The sequence below is a fragment of the Cetorhinus maximus genome, chromosome 8 (genome assembly GCF_964194155.1).
Source record: "Cetorhinus maximus chromosome 8, sCetMax3.hap1.1, whole genome shotgun sequence".
Taxonomy (NCBI): domain Eukaryota; kingdom Metazoa; phylum Chordata; class Chondrichthyes; order Lamniformes; family Cetorhinidae; genus Cetorhinus; species Cetorhinus maximus.
The window spans coordinates 102554702-102571749 of record NC_135886.1 but is presented as its reverse complement, the minus strand read 5'-3'; the positions used below and the strand labels follow the sequence as shown (position 1 = coordinate 102571749).

At 40.6% G+C, this 17048-nt stretch overlaps 1 protein-coding gene across 4 annotated transcripts in view; it reads left to right on the top strand.

The window, feature by feature from the left end:
• LOC144683844 (ribosomal protein S6 kinase alpha-6) overlaps window positions 1–17048 on the top strand; it is a 158957-nt gene that overhangs the window by 88177 nt on the left and 53732 nt on the right. For all 4 annotated transcript variants that reach the window (XM_078547339.1, XM_078547338.1, XM_078547341.1 and 1 more), the window contains 3 exons: window positions 5096–5238; window positions 6517–6587; window positions 9025–9113. In XM_078547339.1, coding sequence (XP_078403465.1) covers window positions 5096–5238; window positions 6517–6587; window positions 9025–9113 — 303 coding nt within the window. The remainder of the gene's footprint in view (window positions 1–5095; window positions 5239–6516; window positions 6588–9024; window positions 9114–17048) is intronic.

The window sequence follows — 17048 nt, the reverse complement described above, 5'->3', positions numbered from 1 at the left end:
AGTATTTCACCTGCACTTCCCTCAATTTAGTCTACTGCATTCGTTGCTCTCAATGCGGTTTCCTCTACATTGGAGAGACCAAACGCAGACTGGGTGACCGCTTTGCAGAACACCTTCGGTCTGTCCGCAAGCGTGACCCAGACCTTCCTGTCGCTTGCCATTTCAACACTCCACCCTGCTCTCATGCCCACATGTCCGTCCTTGGCCTGCTGCATTGTTCCAGTGAAGCTCAACGCAAACTGGAGGAACAGCACCTCATCTTCCGACTAGGCACTTTACAGCCTTCCGGACTGAATATTGAGTTCAACAATTTTAGATCATGAACTCTCTCCTCCGTCCCCACCCCCTTTCCAATCCCCCCCTTTTTTTTCCAATAATTTATATAGATTCTTCTTTTCCCACCTATTTCCATTATTTTTAAATGTGTTTCCATCCATTGTTTTATCTCTACCTTTTAGCCTATTTCGATCCCTTCACCCCACCCCACCCCCAGTAGGGCTATCTGTACCTTGCTTGTCCTGCTTTCTACCCTTAATTAGCACATTCCTTAGATAATATCACCACCTCCAACACCTCTTTGGACCTTTTGTCTATGACATCTTTTGGCTATCTCCACCTATCACAGGCCCTCTATCCAGCTCTACCTGTCCTGTCCCCCCCCCCACCCCCCTCCCTCCCTTGAAACAGCTTATATTTCACCTCTTTTCTAATTTTACTTAGTTCTGTTGAAGAGCCATACAGACGCAAAACGTTAACTGTGTTCCTCTCCGCAGATGCTGCCAGACCTGCTGAGTTTTTCCAGGTATTTTTATTTTTTGTTTTTGATTTCCAGCATCCGCAGTTTTTTGCTTTTATATTATGGTGATATAGCTTATTGCTTAGTTTTCATTACTTAGAAGTAACCTTTCTTGACTCCCTTGTGTTCAATTAATAATGAAAAAGACAGCATTTGCTGTTAGATTAATTCATTTAAATAAAGATGAGATTATAAAAAGAACAATGGACATAATCTGTCAACAGGAAATAGCTACATTCACAACAAAACCATGTGATTAACCTTTGTTCACTTTGAAAGATCAACCTGGAGCCCTACTTTTAAGGTGAATGATGGAAGCAGTCACTGGGTGTGTTAATTGCTGAAGATTTGAGATCCTTAAATAAAGATATGAGGGTCCCATGCAAGTTAACTTTATAGCCTTTTGTTGCTTTTAAAATATTGGAAGGCATGGTGTGTATTTGTTATGAAATAGTCCACTTACTTTTATTATTCCATCCAATGCCTTTTCAACTTCACGCTAATTTTGAACAGATGATATAAAGAAATCAATTTATAGCAAGTGGCTTTTCTGTGAACTGAAGCTGGATTTGGGTCCAGACACAATAGTTAGAAACAATCTGAAATGTAATTAAAATTTGCAGTGCACATGAAGTTTAAAAAAAAAGTTGAAACTGTTTTGAGAAATTAATACATGTAAAGTACAGAATTTTAAAAGTTTTTTAAAAAAAGCCCTTGGTATATTCAACTTTATGCATCAAAATTATAGCCCAGCTCCTGTAGTTGAATTTCTCAAGTTATTATAGGTACTATCACAGCAGTTGCTTTAATTAAAGCTCAAATGAAAAATGGCAACTTGTATTTGTGTAGCGCCTTAAAGTCCTAAAATGTCCCAAGGCAAATAAAAATCTGCATTCATGCTGAAAAATTGATTTATTGAAAGAAATGAAAAGTAATACCGTGTAAGGAAAACTTTGCATCTTAACCACAAGTTTTTTTCAGAAGATGTCCAAAATGATTAGTCATTTTAATTTGTTTTTGGTCAGCTGATGTCTGACATGGGCAGAAAGCATCATTTATGTCAGATAAAATTTTCATTTAAAATTACCTTCAGAGAAGAGTGTGTCTAGGACCTATAATGGTTCTGAACAGTTTTATTTACAATAAAACTAAATACTAGATTGTTCACTAAAGGCTTTATGTGCCATAAAAATACCTGATTAAAATTATCCTTGAGGTCATTGCTGTATTTCATTATAGATCTTTGAACAAATTCCTCCATTTTACATTTGCAAGCCTTTTTGTATAATATAGGAAACTGGTTCAGATAATCACATAGGGAATAACAGCAAAGATGTTTGCTTGGATGGGACTTTGCTTGAATGGAAGAACAAGTCTTGAATAGTGATTTCTGCTATTTGCTAATTAGAATAGCATCTAGTATGTGGTTATGTTGTCATAATCCTTATTTGGTTGGTGGGATATATTGGAGTTTCAACTCCAGATCGTTTATGAATTGACCATTAAGTATTTTATTTATTAATGTTCAGCAAATCTCATGATAAAATTTGAAATTGTTCCCAGAATTGTAGTGTTGCGTAGATTAACTTGGTAGGGGCAAGAAATATACAATGAGCTGTTTTACCACCACCACCAACACCCTGCCCCCCCTGCCCCTAAGCTAGTCAAACTACAGGTGAGCATACACATGGGCATTTTAATAATGAGTCACGACTTAGAATCATAGAATGATTACAGCACAGGAGGAGCCATTTGGCCTGTTGTCTCCCTGCCAGCTCTTTGCAAGAAAAATTCGCCCAGTACCACTCCCCAGCCTTTTTCTTATACCCCTGCAAACTTTTTCCTCTTCAGATAAGGATCCAATTCTCTTTTGAAATCCACGATTGAATCTGCCTCCACCACACTCTCAGGCAGTGTATTCCAGAACCACGCGCTGCTCCTCATGTTGCCATTGCTTTCTTTGCCACTCACCTTAAACCAGTGCCCTTTGTTCTTCATCCTACCATTAATGGGAAGACTTTCTCCCTAAGTAGTGCCTCCTGCCCTCTCATGATTTTTAAATACCATTATCAAATCTTGCCTTCTCCAAGGAGAACAGTTCCAGTTTCTCCAATGTATGTAACTGAAATTCATTCACACCATTCGTGTGAAGCTTTTCTGCACCCTCTCCAACTTACTGTACATGTGTTAAAGTTGAGTTTCTAAGATGAAACTTTTAATCTAAAAGTTGGGGGTCAGCTTTTACTGAAATAATATCTTGGAGAAGTTAAAGTGTATTCTCTCCCATTGTCCCATTATCAGTGTTGCCAGGCCGGAGACTGTTCTTGCCAACCTCGCCCCCAAAAGTAGTGTAAAAGGAGCCAAAAGTATTTTTATTGAACTTGTATTGTTAAATTTTTATTTATAACCAAATAATAACCTCCATGGAGACGGATATTAATTCCTGTACATTAATTTAATCAAATTTATCAAACTCATCAAAAACAATAGCCATATATACAACTTTATACAATTTCACTCAAGTTTTTCCACAGTACAGAAAAGAACACTACTTAGCAGCAGAACATGCATTGAACGTGTATTGAAATCCATAAAAATCACCCTCCTCCTCATCTTCAGACCCAACTAATACGTCCTAATGTTTCTTGAATGCCATCATCATATGCATCATCAACATCACCTTCATCAGCAATCATATTGTCATCGGCCATGTCATTCCACAAATAATCATCATCTTCTGTGCCATTAAATGCAATGAATATCCCACATTTCTTGAATGATTTGATGACAATCTCTGTTCTGATATCATCCCAGGCCTCAGCAACCCATTCACACGGAATTGCTAATGCTTGGAGCCTATATGCTGCCTCCCTTGGTGAATGTCTTCTCTCCTCCAATCATCCAATCATTCCACTTGTTTTTCATGCTATCTTTGAAGGACTTGTTTAGCGAGACATCCAGTGGTTGAACAAAGCTGGTTAGACCACTGTGAATCTCTGCAATATCACTGTTTAGAAATCTAACTTCAGCAACATCATCAACAAGGTGTGATCTGAGCATGTCTCAGATGAGAAGACTTTTTTCTTTACGTAATCCTCCTGGTCAGAAACTCCAAACTTTCCTCGCCTTTGTCCATCCTTTATCGTGAATGTGGATATCTACTCCTTTTGGGGAGTTGCAGTTTTGGGAGGGTTTTTCTCTTGAATATTGCCATTGGCTTAAGCTTTGTTTGGTTGGACACACACAATAGCACAAAAGGGAACCTACTCTTTTTTCCTGGCCAGTTGTCTTCATTAGCACTGTTTGACTGGCAAGTCAGAATTCAAGGGAGCTTCATCCATGTTCCCAATACAGGCCAATCTGTATTCATTCTTTCTTTTAATTCTTTCACGGGGAATGGGCATCACTGGTTGGGCAAGCATTTATTGCTCATCCTTAATTGCCCTTGAGATTCTTTTGTCGATGTTTGATTATAAACCACTGAAATGCGATAAGTCCGTCATCAAGTTCTACAGGAAGACGCTGTGAAATCTTGGTCATCCGTCGGAGTACAAAATTGTTTCTCCTCAGGGCTGGCTTTGAAATCCGCAATGCTTAATTTTCTTGTTTCAAGTCGAAGATTCAGATAGATCCTTTAGAAATTGGCAATTTTCATTGACGTATTTTACAGCTTCATTTTCCAACTGCGGTCACATGCTAGATATTCCTCTGTTTGCACATTTATTCTTGGGCGCCTGCCTAAGCTGTGTAGAGAGCTTCTTCAGCCTCTCATGTTCTTCTCTGATATATGTAATTCTCTGGCTGCTGCACAATTATTTGTCTGCTGTGCAATGTCAACGACTTTAAGTTTGAACTGGGCTGTGTATCTTCCGTTCCTTCTTGATACCATGTTGCCATATTAGAGGGTGGGAACACAGGCGTTAACCAATGAGGTGGTAGCTTTGATAGCGTGTGTTGATGTGCACAGATACAGAGCTGAACAGCTGCCTTCAATGGTGTGCTATTCTATGATTCTATCAAGTAGGTTTGCACCAGGGCAAGTTTGACTTCAGTGGCGAGTGGGTGGTAAGTACAAAGTGTTTGAATTTTTTGGCTAAAAGTCAGGGGTGGACTTGTACATGAGGTCTATGAAAAATTAATGCTTTTTTGGCCAAAAGTCGGGGGTCAACTTTTACACAAGATCGACCATTACTTGCATTACTTGTATATATGTTAATACAATTGTGCTAAATCACTTTTAAAACAATAGAAGTTGCTTATTTACAGTGTTCATATTTTTGATATTACTATTGTTTTTAGATTTTGGGCTAAGTAAAGAATCAGTTGACCAAGAAAAGAAGGCATACTCATTTTGTGGTACTGTGGAGTACATGGCACCAGAAGTAGTTAACAGGCGAGGTCACACACAGAGTGCAGATTGGTGGTCATTTGGTGTGCTTATGGTATGTGAGAGATTTTGTCTGCATAACTTTATATTATTCTTTCATATTTTAATTAGTGAAAGTGACTGAATATATCCTGGTATTGAATTTTCAGTTTTGTTCCATTTGCGCATTGTCCTCATCCAGGTTACTTTGGGTACATTGGTACCGCACAAAGGGTGATTTTCTCAAGGGTTGTTAAATATGGAGAGCTCAGTTATGTGACCACTTCAAGGTTGCTCTCAGTCCGTAATTCTGAAGCCAATTGTAAGCTCCACTTGCGTTTCTGACATCAGTGTGATGGTTTAAGGTTCCAGTTTTACAGAAATTTCATTTGGAGGCTGGGACCTCCGAGAACTGTATTTGCGCTGAGTAAGGTTACTAGTGTGAAATTCTTGACTGGTTGGGGTTTCACCATCAGATCCTGAGTGCTTCAAGGATTTGGGCTCCTGATCACGTTTATGTTCCAGCTTTAGTATTGAGGCCAAGTGGAAACTTTCATGGCAGTACTAAATTGGACTGCAACTTCACCCTCTGGCTCTTAAAATATCTAAATTATTTGTCATTTTAATCAAGACAGAACCAACTTGTTAGCAAGAAACTGCAACTTATTTTTATACTGCACCACTGATTACCAGATGTTACTGGCTTACATCCTATCAAATTTGTTTCGTCTATCTTATATATATATAACTCCTCCTGCTTTTTAATATGCATGCTATACTGTTGTACTGATAACTGGTTAACCTTTATTTATTTGAATATAGGAACAGAAGTTAGGAGCTTAGGAGCAGGAGTAGGCCATTCAACCCTTCGAGCCTGCTCACCATTCAGTAAAATCATGGCTGATCTGGTTGTGTTTCAGCTCTAGCCTTTTGCCTCCAATAACCCTTGACTCTTGTCTATCAAAAATCTGTCTAACTCTGCCTTGGATAAATTCAATGACTCAGCCTCCACTACTTTGTGGGGAAGAGAATTCCGGACTAGAGAAAAAATGTCTTTGTTCTTACATATATATCCATCTTTGTCACTCTGCAAAATTTCAAACAAGCTTGAAAGCCAATAATGTGCTTCTTTCTTAGAGCCTGTACACAGATATTGTACTGGCTTATAAGTATCTTTGCTAATGTTTAACTGTGATGAATTCCATTATTATATATAATTTCCACTGCAATGAATGTTATTCATTGGTCATCAAACTGTAACTGATTTAAGCAAAACAATTAGTTATATACTTAATAAATATTAAGGCCCAATTTTGTTTTGATGCCACTGTCAATACTTTGCTCTTACTTTTAGTTTGAGATGCTTACTGGTACATTGCCATTTCAAGGTAAAGACCGGAATGAAACTATGAACATGATACTCAAGTAAGTTTGTTAAATGTACTTTTGTGCAATTCATATTCTTGTACTAGCTTGCAGGGAGTTTGATGCTAATTAACTTGATAAACACCCTGTGGAACCCTTGGTGACCTTTTTTGAGGCTACAAGAAAATATAACGGATATTGGAAAAAAATTATCATAAATGTTTATTTTAGGTATGAGCCTGTAATAGACATGCCAATTCATTCAGTCTTTAATAACTGGAAAAAAGATAGTGCATATAGCTCTATATTTTCCATTCCACCTTATTGGCAATTGTATGTTCTCTATTAATGGTTTCTGCTGTTTGCTCCAGGCTGATTGAGTGAAATAAAACAAACTCCTGCCAGTTAGAACTATGAGAAATATAGGACTTGTATTTATTCTTGGTGTTTCAGGATGGGCAGGGGCTTATTATCTGAAATTAACATCAAATCTATCAAAATTCACTCAATCTAGGCAGGCAGGTTAAAATGCAAGTCCAGGTAGCAGTTTGATTGAAAAGCCTTCAAGTTAGAGGTTGAATGTTTGGCCTTGAGAGTCACTAGGCGAACTTGACTAGTTTATTTAAATGTTCTTCAGTTAGTTTAGATGGTCGTAATACTAAATGGATAATTTGTGAGAAACACAAGTCCTAGATTGTGACTTTGCAGTTAGTGCTCCCTGCTTCCACCTGCACCATGCCTTGCATCAATTGCACATAAATCTTTCAGAAGTAGACAGAGGTGTCTAATTTAAATGGGGAATAATGGATACCTGAGAGTGATTAGAATGCACAAATCTAATTGAGGATTACAGCTCATGTCATAAACAAGCTTAAACTGCAGCAAATTGCAAATTTCATCTGAAACCATAATGAAATTCCAATTTGAAAATCAATCACTGCTGTTTATAATGTAAGCTGGTTTAATTTTTTAATTTCTTTGTGCTGGCTGCAGCTGCCCAGTTGGATAACTCTGCATTTCCACATAGTTAATATGTTATGGTGTTGAACATGAGATTAAATATTGGAATATCATCACTTCAAACTTATTCAGAAATAGTCCTGGTCAGTTGTATGTGTAGTGCATTGTGTATTCTAAACAGCTACTTCAGAATAAATTGAAAATGTTCTTTTCCACATTCAGAAATGAATCACTGGAGTGACATAGTTTACATTCTTAAAGACTAAAGCACTGGAACTGATAGCTGTGCCCTAAAATATTGCAAAGAAATACTATTCCTTAACTCTGAATTAACACAGGATTTTATTGAGCCATTTTTGGAATAAACACTTGGCCTATGTTGCCAGATTGACCAGCAAAGTATTTATTGTTATCAGGATGCTAGTGTCATATAATGACACTTTGAAGCCAACTTGGCTATCTGGCCTTTCTCAGGAAAAAATATCATTTGGTCAGCATCAAACTGAAATTGGAAATACCCCCCAGCAGCATGTTATATCATAATGACAAACTAAAGGCAATTTTAAATTTCCAAATGTCTATTTCATAGTTAGTAGAGCTAGGCAGAACAATGTATCTATATAAAACAGTTTCTAAAATTAAATTCAAACACTACTGAAACACATGAAAATGTATATAAATTACACAACTGTATTTTTAAGATTAGCTAATCTTACTGGAAGAATTCAAGTCGATTATCAGAGCCACTAATTTACAATGACTTAAAAGTCAAATACTGTTTTTATTACTTGGGATTTGTACTATTTAGGGAGATTGTATTCTTTCTACATAGAATGTTTAAGATAAGTGAGAGAAGAACCAAAGGGGAGGTGAGAATGTTTAACTTGGAACGCATGAAAGATTCAGTTGTAACTTTAAAAAAAAAATTGGATAGAGACATGAAAAAATAAACTTGAAATGTTGCAGGGCTGTGGGGGAGGGAAGGGGAATGGAATTAATTGGATTGCTCTTTCAGAGCTGGCATAGGCATGATGGACTGAATAGCCTCCTTCTGTGCTCTGAGTCTATGGTAATTAGGTTTGTGGTCACTGAATCAGTCAAACTCTATTACATGGGATTTGGACCTGTATACTCTAGGATCCCATCCCATTTCCTGTGAAACCTGCAAATCGGTGGCCTGGGAAGTATGTGATAGAATGAGAACTTTGACAAGTAACTGCCAGAGACCTCATTCTGTTAGCACTTCCCCCTACACCATGGCAGTCTTTGGCACTTTTTGCGGGTTTATGCCATTGATGCCGTGTATCTTAGGTGATTAAAGTTCACTTATGGGAGCACTGTAGAATGCTTGACCCTGTTGCTCATTGTCGTGAGCCTATCCTGGCTATCGTATGTGAAATGAGAATTATCGTGAACTTACAGTATTTAAGCTGCTTTTTTAAATTCAGTGAAGGCTGTGTAGAACAGCTGCTGTGTATTAGTATGCAATGTTGAGTATAATTTAAATAAAATAATGAATCCATTTACTTTTTCCAAGAGCTAAATTAGGAATGCCTCAGTTTCTTAGTCCAGAAGCTCAAGGTCTTCTCAGAATGTTATTCAAGCGAAATCCTGGGAACAGACTAGGTACTGCTTCATTTTTTTTATCATCATCCATCTCTATATTGAAGTTATTGTTTCCAATTATTGTTGAATATTGAACAAATATGTATCTGATGGTTAATGAAGGCCTATTGGCAATGAGAAAAAACAAAATTGCAATATTTTGTTGCATGTCTATTTACGCTGTTGTCTATTGTACACTGGAAACACCTTTTTAAAGAATATTTCCTTTGGTTTCTATAAATTTAATCTTTAAAATTATAGAACAGGAAATTGTGAGGAGGAAGTTCCATTTTTTGGTGTCAACAGTTCCCCCAGTGCAAATACATTACATATCTATTTGGGCACTGAACAGAGTTCTCTACTCTCTGGGCTGCCCAACATATTAATGTGAAGAAATAATAGTTTTTTCTATTGTTGTTTCTCCTATCACAATCCATCAGCCAACCAAAATTTAGGCAACATCATTGTACCTCTCATGCCCCCATTCACCCCCATGAATTTACAGACACAATCCACCAATCACCCATTCAGCTTATTCCACACATTCACCAGTAGAAAGCAATAAAATCTGAACTGGAAGTTCACTTTCTCTCAGCTTGTGTTGGTTTGTGTGCTATGGCCAAGTGGAACCAGAGATTTGGCCACAAAATTGGACTTTTTTGTACCCGTGGCTTTGAAACTGGGGGTGTCATTTTGGTACCAAAATAGTGTCAGCACCACGTGTGTTCACTTCTTGTGTGCCACGCATGGAACATGACCTTAGTGAGGGTGTTAACATGAGTTTGAGGATTCTGTGCTGGAATCTGGTGCCAGTCAGCATGTCAAGCCGATCTGATACCAGTGCTGCCATTTCTGCTGCTTTAGCTAACACCCTCTCTTAACCTTGCACAGCTGAACATGCATTCAGCAACAGGAAGGCCTCCCCCATCAGTGATATTTAAAGCGATCGTGAACTTGCAGGTTAGTTATTGATTTCTCTGTTGGCTCAGTTTGATTTTAGACTCCGACATTTGCAGCACAGAAGGAGGCTATTTGGCCCATCGTGTCTGCACTGGTCAACAAAGATCTGACTAGACTAATCCCATTTTCCAGCGCTTGGCCCCATAGCCCTGGAGGCTATGGCAACGCAAATAAATATCTAAATACCTCGTAAATGTTATGAGAGTTTGTGACACAACCACTCTTTCAGGCAGTGAGTTCCAGACTCCCACCACTCTCTGGGTGAAACAATTTCTCCTCAACTTCCCTCTTAGCCTTCTACCTCTTACCTTAAATCTATGCCCCCTGGTTATTGACCCCTCTACTAATGGAAAAAGCGCCTTCCTATCCACCCAATATATGCTCCTCATAATCTTATGCACTTCTATCAGGTCCCCTCTCAAACTCGGCTGCTCCAAGGAAAACAACCCTAGCTTATCCAACCTTGCTCCATAGCCCAGACCCTCCATCCCAGGCAGCATCCTGGTAAATCTCCTCTGCACCTCTCCAGTGCAATCACATCCTCCTTATAATGTGGTGACCAGAACTGCATGCAGTACTCCAGTTGTGGCCTTACCAGCGTTTTATACAGTTCCAGCATAACCTCCCTGCTCTTGCCTTTATTAGCTGAGGCATAGAATACAAGTATCCCATATGCCGCCTTAACCACCTTAGCTACCTGCTCTGCTACCTTCAGGGATCTGTGGATATGCACACCAAGGTCCCTCTGATCTTCACTACTTTCCAGGGTCCTACCATTCATAGTGTATTCCCTTGCTTTGTTAGCCCGTCCCAAGTGCATTACCTCACACTTTTCCAGGTTGAATTCCATTTGCCACTGCTCTGCACACCTGACCAGTCCATTGACATCCTCCAGCAGTTTGCGGCTATCCTCCTCACTATTTACCACCCCACCAATTTTCATGTCGTCCACGAACTTCTTGATCATACCCCCTACATTTAAGTCCAAATCATTTATGTACACCACAACCAGTAAAGGCCCCAGCACCGAAATCTGCGGAACCTCGCTGGAAACAGACTTCCAGTCACAGAAACATCCTTCTACCACCACCCTCTGTTTCCTGCCTCTGAGCCAATTTTGGATCCAGTGTGCCACTTTGCCTTGGACCCCATGGGCTTTTACTTGCTTGACCAATCTGCCATGAGGGACATTATCAAAAGCCTTGCTAAAGTCTATGTAGACCACATCAAATGCATTACCTTCATCAACACTCTTGGTTACCTCCTCAAAAAATTCGATCAAATTTGTCAAACATGACCTTCCCTTAACAAATCCATGCTGACTAACCCTGATTAATCCACGTCTCTCCAAGTGTGGATATATTCTGTCCCTCAGAATTTTTGCTAGTAGCTTCCCCACACTGAGGTTAGACTGACTGACCTGTAATTTCCTGGTCTATCCCTTCCATCCTTTTTTAATAATGGAACAATGTTAGCAGTCCTCCAGTCCTCTGGAACTTCACCTGTGGCCAGAGAGGATTTGAAAATTGCTGCCAGGGCCCCTGATATCTCTTCCCTTTTCTCCCTCAACAGCTGGGATACATCCCATCCAGGCCTGTGGATTTATCCACTTTTAAGACTGCTAAACCCACTAGTACCTCCTCTCTATGTTAATTTCCTCTAATATTTCAGTCCTCCGCCCTTATGTCTATATCTGCGTCATCCTTTTCCATTGTGAAGACCGAAACAAAGTATTCATTGAGGACTGTACCCACATCTTCCAGGTCCCCACACACATTACCTCTATGGTCCCTAATTATCCCTACTCTTTCCCTAGTTATTCTCTTGCTCTTTATGTATTTAAAAAACCCCTTTGAGTTTTCCTTTATTCTACCCATCAATGCTTTCTCGTGCACTCTCTTAGCTTTCTTAATTTCCTTTTTTAAGTTCCCCACTGCACTTTTTATACTCCTCTCTGCCTGGGACCAGTGTCCTTGCAGGGGCTTTTGCTAGTTCTGTTGGGGAGTATTTAAACTAGTGTGGCAGGGGGATGGGATCCCATGAGTAGGATCAGATAGGTCAGATTCAGATCAGAAAAATGGAGGTAGAACATTAGCTTGGGACGTTGTGATAGACATGGAGTTACAGGAGAAGCAAAGCTTAAAAAGTGTCCAGCAAGGGAAATTGACGGGGTTAAACTGTTTATACTTCAATGCAAGGAGTATTACAAACAAGGTAGATGAGTTAAGGGCACAGGTAGACAAATGGCAGTAGGTTGTCATTGTTATAACGGAGACCTGGCTAAAGGAGGGACAAAACTGGCAGCTTAATATCCTCAGTTATAGAGTCTTCAGGCACGATAGAGTAGGAGATTAAAAAAGGAGGGGGGGGTAGCACTAATGGTTAAAGAATCAATTCCAGTTGTGAGAAGGGATGATGTACTAAATGGTTCAACAAACGAGGCTTTATGGATTGAGCTTAGAAATAAAAAAGGGGCAGTCACACTACTGGGAGTATAATACAGACCCCCAAATGGTGAAAGGGAGATAGAAGAGCAAATATGTAGGCAAATTTCTGCTTGTAAGAACTAGAGGGCAATAATAGTAGGAGACTTCAACTGTCCTAATATCAACTGGGATTCAAACAATATAAGGGGCACTGAGGGAGAAAAATTCATGCAGTGTGTCCAGGAAAATTTTTTCAACCAATTAGTGACAAATCCAACAAGAGGAGATGCAAATCTAGACCTAGCCTTGGGGAACGAGGAAGGGCAAGTGGGTGAAGTGACACTTGGCAACCATATCAGGGACAGTGATCACAATTCAGTTAGATTTAGCATTACTATGGAAAAGTACAGAGATAAGGCAGGAGTAAAAGTTTTGAACTGGGGGAAGGCAAATTTTGCAGAAATGAGAAGGGACTTGGCTAAGGTGGACTGGGCAGCAGTGCTGGAGGATAAAACAGTGGAAAAACAGTGGGAAACACTGAAAATCGAGATCCTAATTGTACAAAGTAGACATGTGCCCTACAAAAATAAGAGTGGTACTGCCAAATCTAGACCCCTCTGGTTGTCTAGAGGAATACAGGGGAAGATCAAACAGAAAAACAAAGCGTATGATAGGCACAAAGAACTAAGCACTGCAGATATCCTAGACAAATATAGGAAGTGCAGGGACGAAGTAAAAAGGGAACTAAGGAAATCAAAGAGAGGGCATGAAAAAAGATTAGCAAATAAAGTTAAAGATAACCCAAAGATGTTTTACCAATACATTGATGCTAAAAGGTTAGTTAAGGAAAAAGTGGGACCTATCAGAGATGAAGATGGAAACTTGCGTGTAGATGCAGAGGCTGTGGGAAGGGTTTTGAATGAATATTTTGTCTCTCTGTTTACAAAGGAAAGGGAGAATGTAGATATTGTAGTCCAGGAGGAACACTGCGAGATATTGGACGGGATAGTCATAAAGAGAGAGGAAGTACTCGAAGGGTTGAAGTCCTTGAAAGTTGATAAGTTACCAGGGCCAGATGGATTGTTTCCGAGGCTTCTGAAGGAAGCTAGAGAGGAGATAGCAGATGCTCTGAAGATGATTTTCCAATCTTCACTAGCTACAGGGGAGGTGCCGGAGGACTGGAGAAATGCAAATGTAGTTGCATTGTTTAAAAAGGGATCAAAGGAAATGCCAAACAATTATAGGCCAGTTAGTCTTACATCGGTGGTGAGCAAATTAGTAGAATCAATCCTGAGAGATAGGATTAACTGTCATGTGGAAAGGCATGGACTAGTCAGGGATGGTCAGCATGGATTTGTTAAAGGAAGGTCTTGCCTCAAATTTGATTGAATTCTTTGAGGAAGTGACAAGAAGGGTTGATGAAGGTAGAGTAGTGGATGTTGTGTACATGGATTTTAGCAAGACATTTGACAAGGTCCCACATGGCAGGTTGGACAGGAAAGTAAAAGCCCCTGGGATTCAGGGTAATGTGGCAAACTGAATAAAAGGTTGGCTTTGTAACGGGAAACAAAGGGTAATGGTCGATGGATGCCCTTGCGAATGGAAAGTTGTCTCAAGTGGTGTACCACAGGGCTCGGTGTTGGGACCCTTGCTGTTTGTGTTATATATTAACGATTTGGACGTGAACGTGGGGGAGGGCACGATTAGGAAATTTGCAGATGACACAAAGATTGGCCAAGTAGTGGATAGTGTAGAGGATAGCCATAATCTCCTAAACGATATAGATGGGTTGGTGGAGTGGGTGGTAAAGTGGCAGATGGATTTTAACATAGAGAAATGTGAGGTCAAACAGTTACAGGGATTACACAATAAATGGGAATATACTAAGAGGGGTAGATGAAGGGGTAGATCTTGGCGTCCAAGTACACAGGTCCCTGAAGGCAGCAGTTCAAGTAGACAAGGTTGTAAAGAAGGCATATGGAATGCTCTCCTTCATTGGCAGAGGTATAGAATATAAAAGTAAGGATATAATGTTGGAATTGTATAAAACACTGGTGAGGCCACAACTGGAGTATTGTGTGCAGTTCTGGTCACCACATTTCAGGAAGGATGTAATAGCTCTGGAGAGAGTACAGAGGAGGTTTACAAGAATGTTGCCAGGGTTAGAAAAGTGTAGCTACGTGGAGAGATTGGATAGGTTGGGGTTATTTCCCTTAGAACAAAGAAGGCTGAGAGGTGACTTGATTGAGGTGTACAAAATTATGAAGGGAATAGATAGAGTGTACAGGATAAAATTGTTTCCCTTGGTGGCGAATTTTAGAACCAGGGGACATAGATTCAAGATAAGTGGCAGAAGGTGTAGGGGGACATGGGGAAGAACTTTTTTACGCAGAGGATAGTGGGTGTCTGGAATTCACAATCCTAGTTGGTGGTAGAGGCAGAAACTCTAAACTCTTTTTAAAAAGTACCTGGATCTGCACCTTAAGTGCTGTAAGCTGCAGGGCAATGGGCCGAGTGCAGGAAGGTGGGATTAGAAAGGGCACCTGGGTATCCTCAGGCTGGCATGGACAAGATGGGCTGAATGGCCTCCTGTGCTTTTAACTTTTCTATGGTTCTAGGGACTCTGCTGTATTGAGCCCTAGGTATCTGCCATAAGCTTCTCTTTGTAATTCTAACCTTTATGTCCCTTGACATCCGAGGTTCTCTGGACTTGGTCCCCTCCCTTTGTCTTTATGAGAACATATTTGCCCTGTATTCTCGCTGTTTCCTTTTTGAATGCCTCCCACTGCTCTGACACAGTTTTATCTGCAAGTAGCTGCTCCCAGTTCACTTGGGTCAAATCATATCTCATTTTAGTAAAATTAGCCTTTCCCCAGTTTAGAACTTTTATTCCTGGCCCAACCTTATCCTTTTCCATGGCTATCCTAAGTCTAACTGAGTTATGCTCACTATATATATGCTCGCCTTCCACCTGCCTGGGCTCATTTCCCAATATTAGGTCCAGAACTGCCCCTCACCTTGTTGGGCTTTCTATGTACTGGCTAAAAATGTTCCCCTGGATGCAGCTTAAGAATTTTGCGCTCTCCCTACCTTGCACACTAAAACTATCCCAGTTAATATTTGGGCAGTTAAAATCCCCTACAATTAATGCCTTATTATTCTTACACTTCTCTGAAATTTGATTACATATTTGACCCTCTATCTCTCCCTGACTGTTTGGGGGGCCTACAGTACACACTCAACAGCGTGTCTGCCCCTTTTGTGTTTATTACTTCTATCTATATGGCCTCGTTTGATGATCCTTCCAAGATATCATTCCTCCTCACTGTTGATTCCATGATCAGTATTGTGACCCCCCCCCCCACCCCCATCCCCCTCCTCTATCCCCATCTCTATCTCGTCTGAATAACCTATAATCAGGAATGTTGAGCTGCCAATCCTGCCCTTTTAGCCAAGCCTCAGTCATAGCTATGATATTATACTCCCACGTGCCTAACTGTGCCCTTGGCTCGCCTGTCTTATTCCTAAGGCTCCTTGCATTAAAATATATTCCAATTAGCCTTGCTAAACTCACTTCTTTCTTATCCAACCTATGTTTCCTCTGCCTTCCAGACTCACTAGCATTTTAACTTCTAATTCCACCTCAGCTTCTCTTCCCTCTGGACCACTTTTCAGAATCCCATCCCCCTGCCAATTTATTTTAAATCTGCCCCAACAGCATTAGCAAACCTCCTCGTGAAGATGTTGGTCCTGTTCCTGTTCAGATGTAGCCTGTCCAACTTGTACAGGTCCCACCTCCCCCAGAAACGGTCCCAATGCCCCAGGAATCTAAAACCCTCCCTCCTGCACCATCTCTCCAGCCATGCATTCATCTGCTCTATCCTTCTGTTCCTATACTCTCTGCTGTGTGGCACGAGCAGTATTCCGGAGATTACTACCTTTGAAGCCCTTTTCAATTTCCTACCTAACTCCCTAAAGTCTGCTTGCAGGACCTCATTTATTTTTATTCCTGTGTCATTGATCCCAACATGGACCACGACCTCTGGCTGTTCACCCTCCCCCTTCAGAATGCCCTGCAGCCGTTCCATGACATCCTTGACCCTGGCACCTGGTAGGCAACATACCACCCTGGAGTCACGTCTAAGGCTGCAGATGTGCCTGTCTACTCCCCCCACTAACGCGTCCCCTACCACTATTACCCTTTTACACTTCTTCCTCGCCCCCCTGAGCAGCTGGACCACCCACAGTGCCATGGCCTTCCCTCTGGTTGGCCTCTGCAGAGGAACCGTCACACTCACCGTTTTCCAAGGCTGAAAAACAGTTTGCAAGTGCGATGCACTCAGGGGATTCCACATCCTGAAATGTACTATCCACGAACCTCTCAGCCTCATGAATGCACTGTAGTGCCCCCAGCTGCTGCTCAAGTTCCAAAACCTGGAGCTGGAGTTGCTCCTCCTGCACAAATGGTCATCCAGACCTCCAGGAGCATCTAGTTTTTCCCACATAGCACAGGATGTGCAAATCATGGAACTAGGCTCCCCAGACATATCTTAACTAAATAGAATGTGGA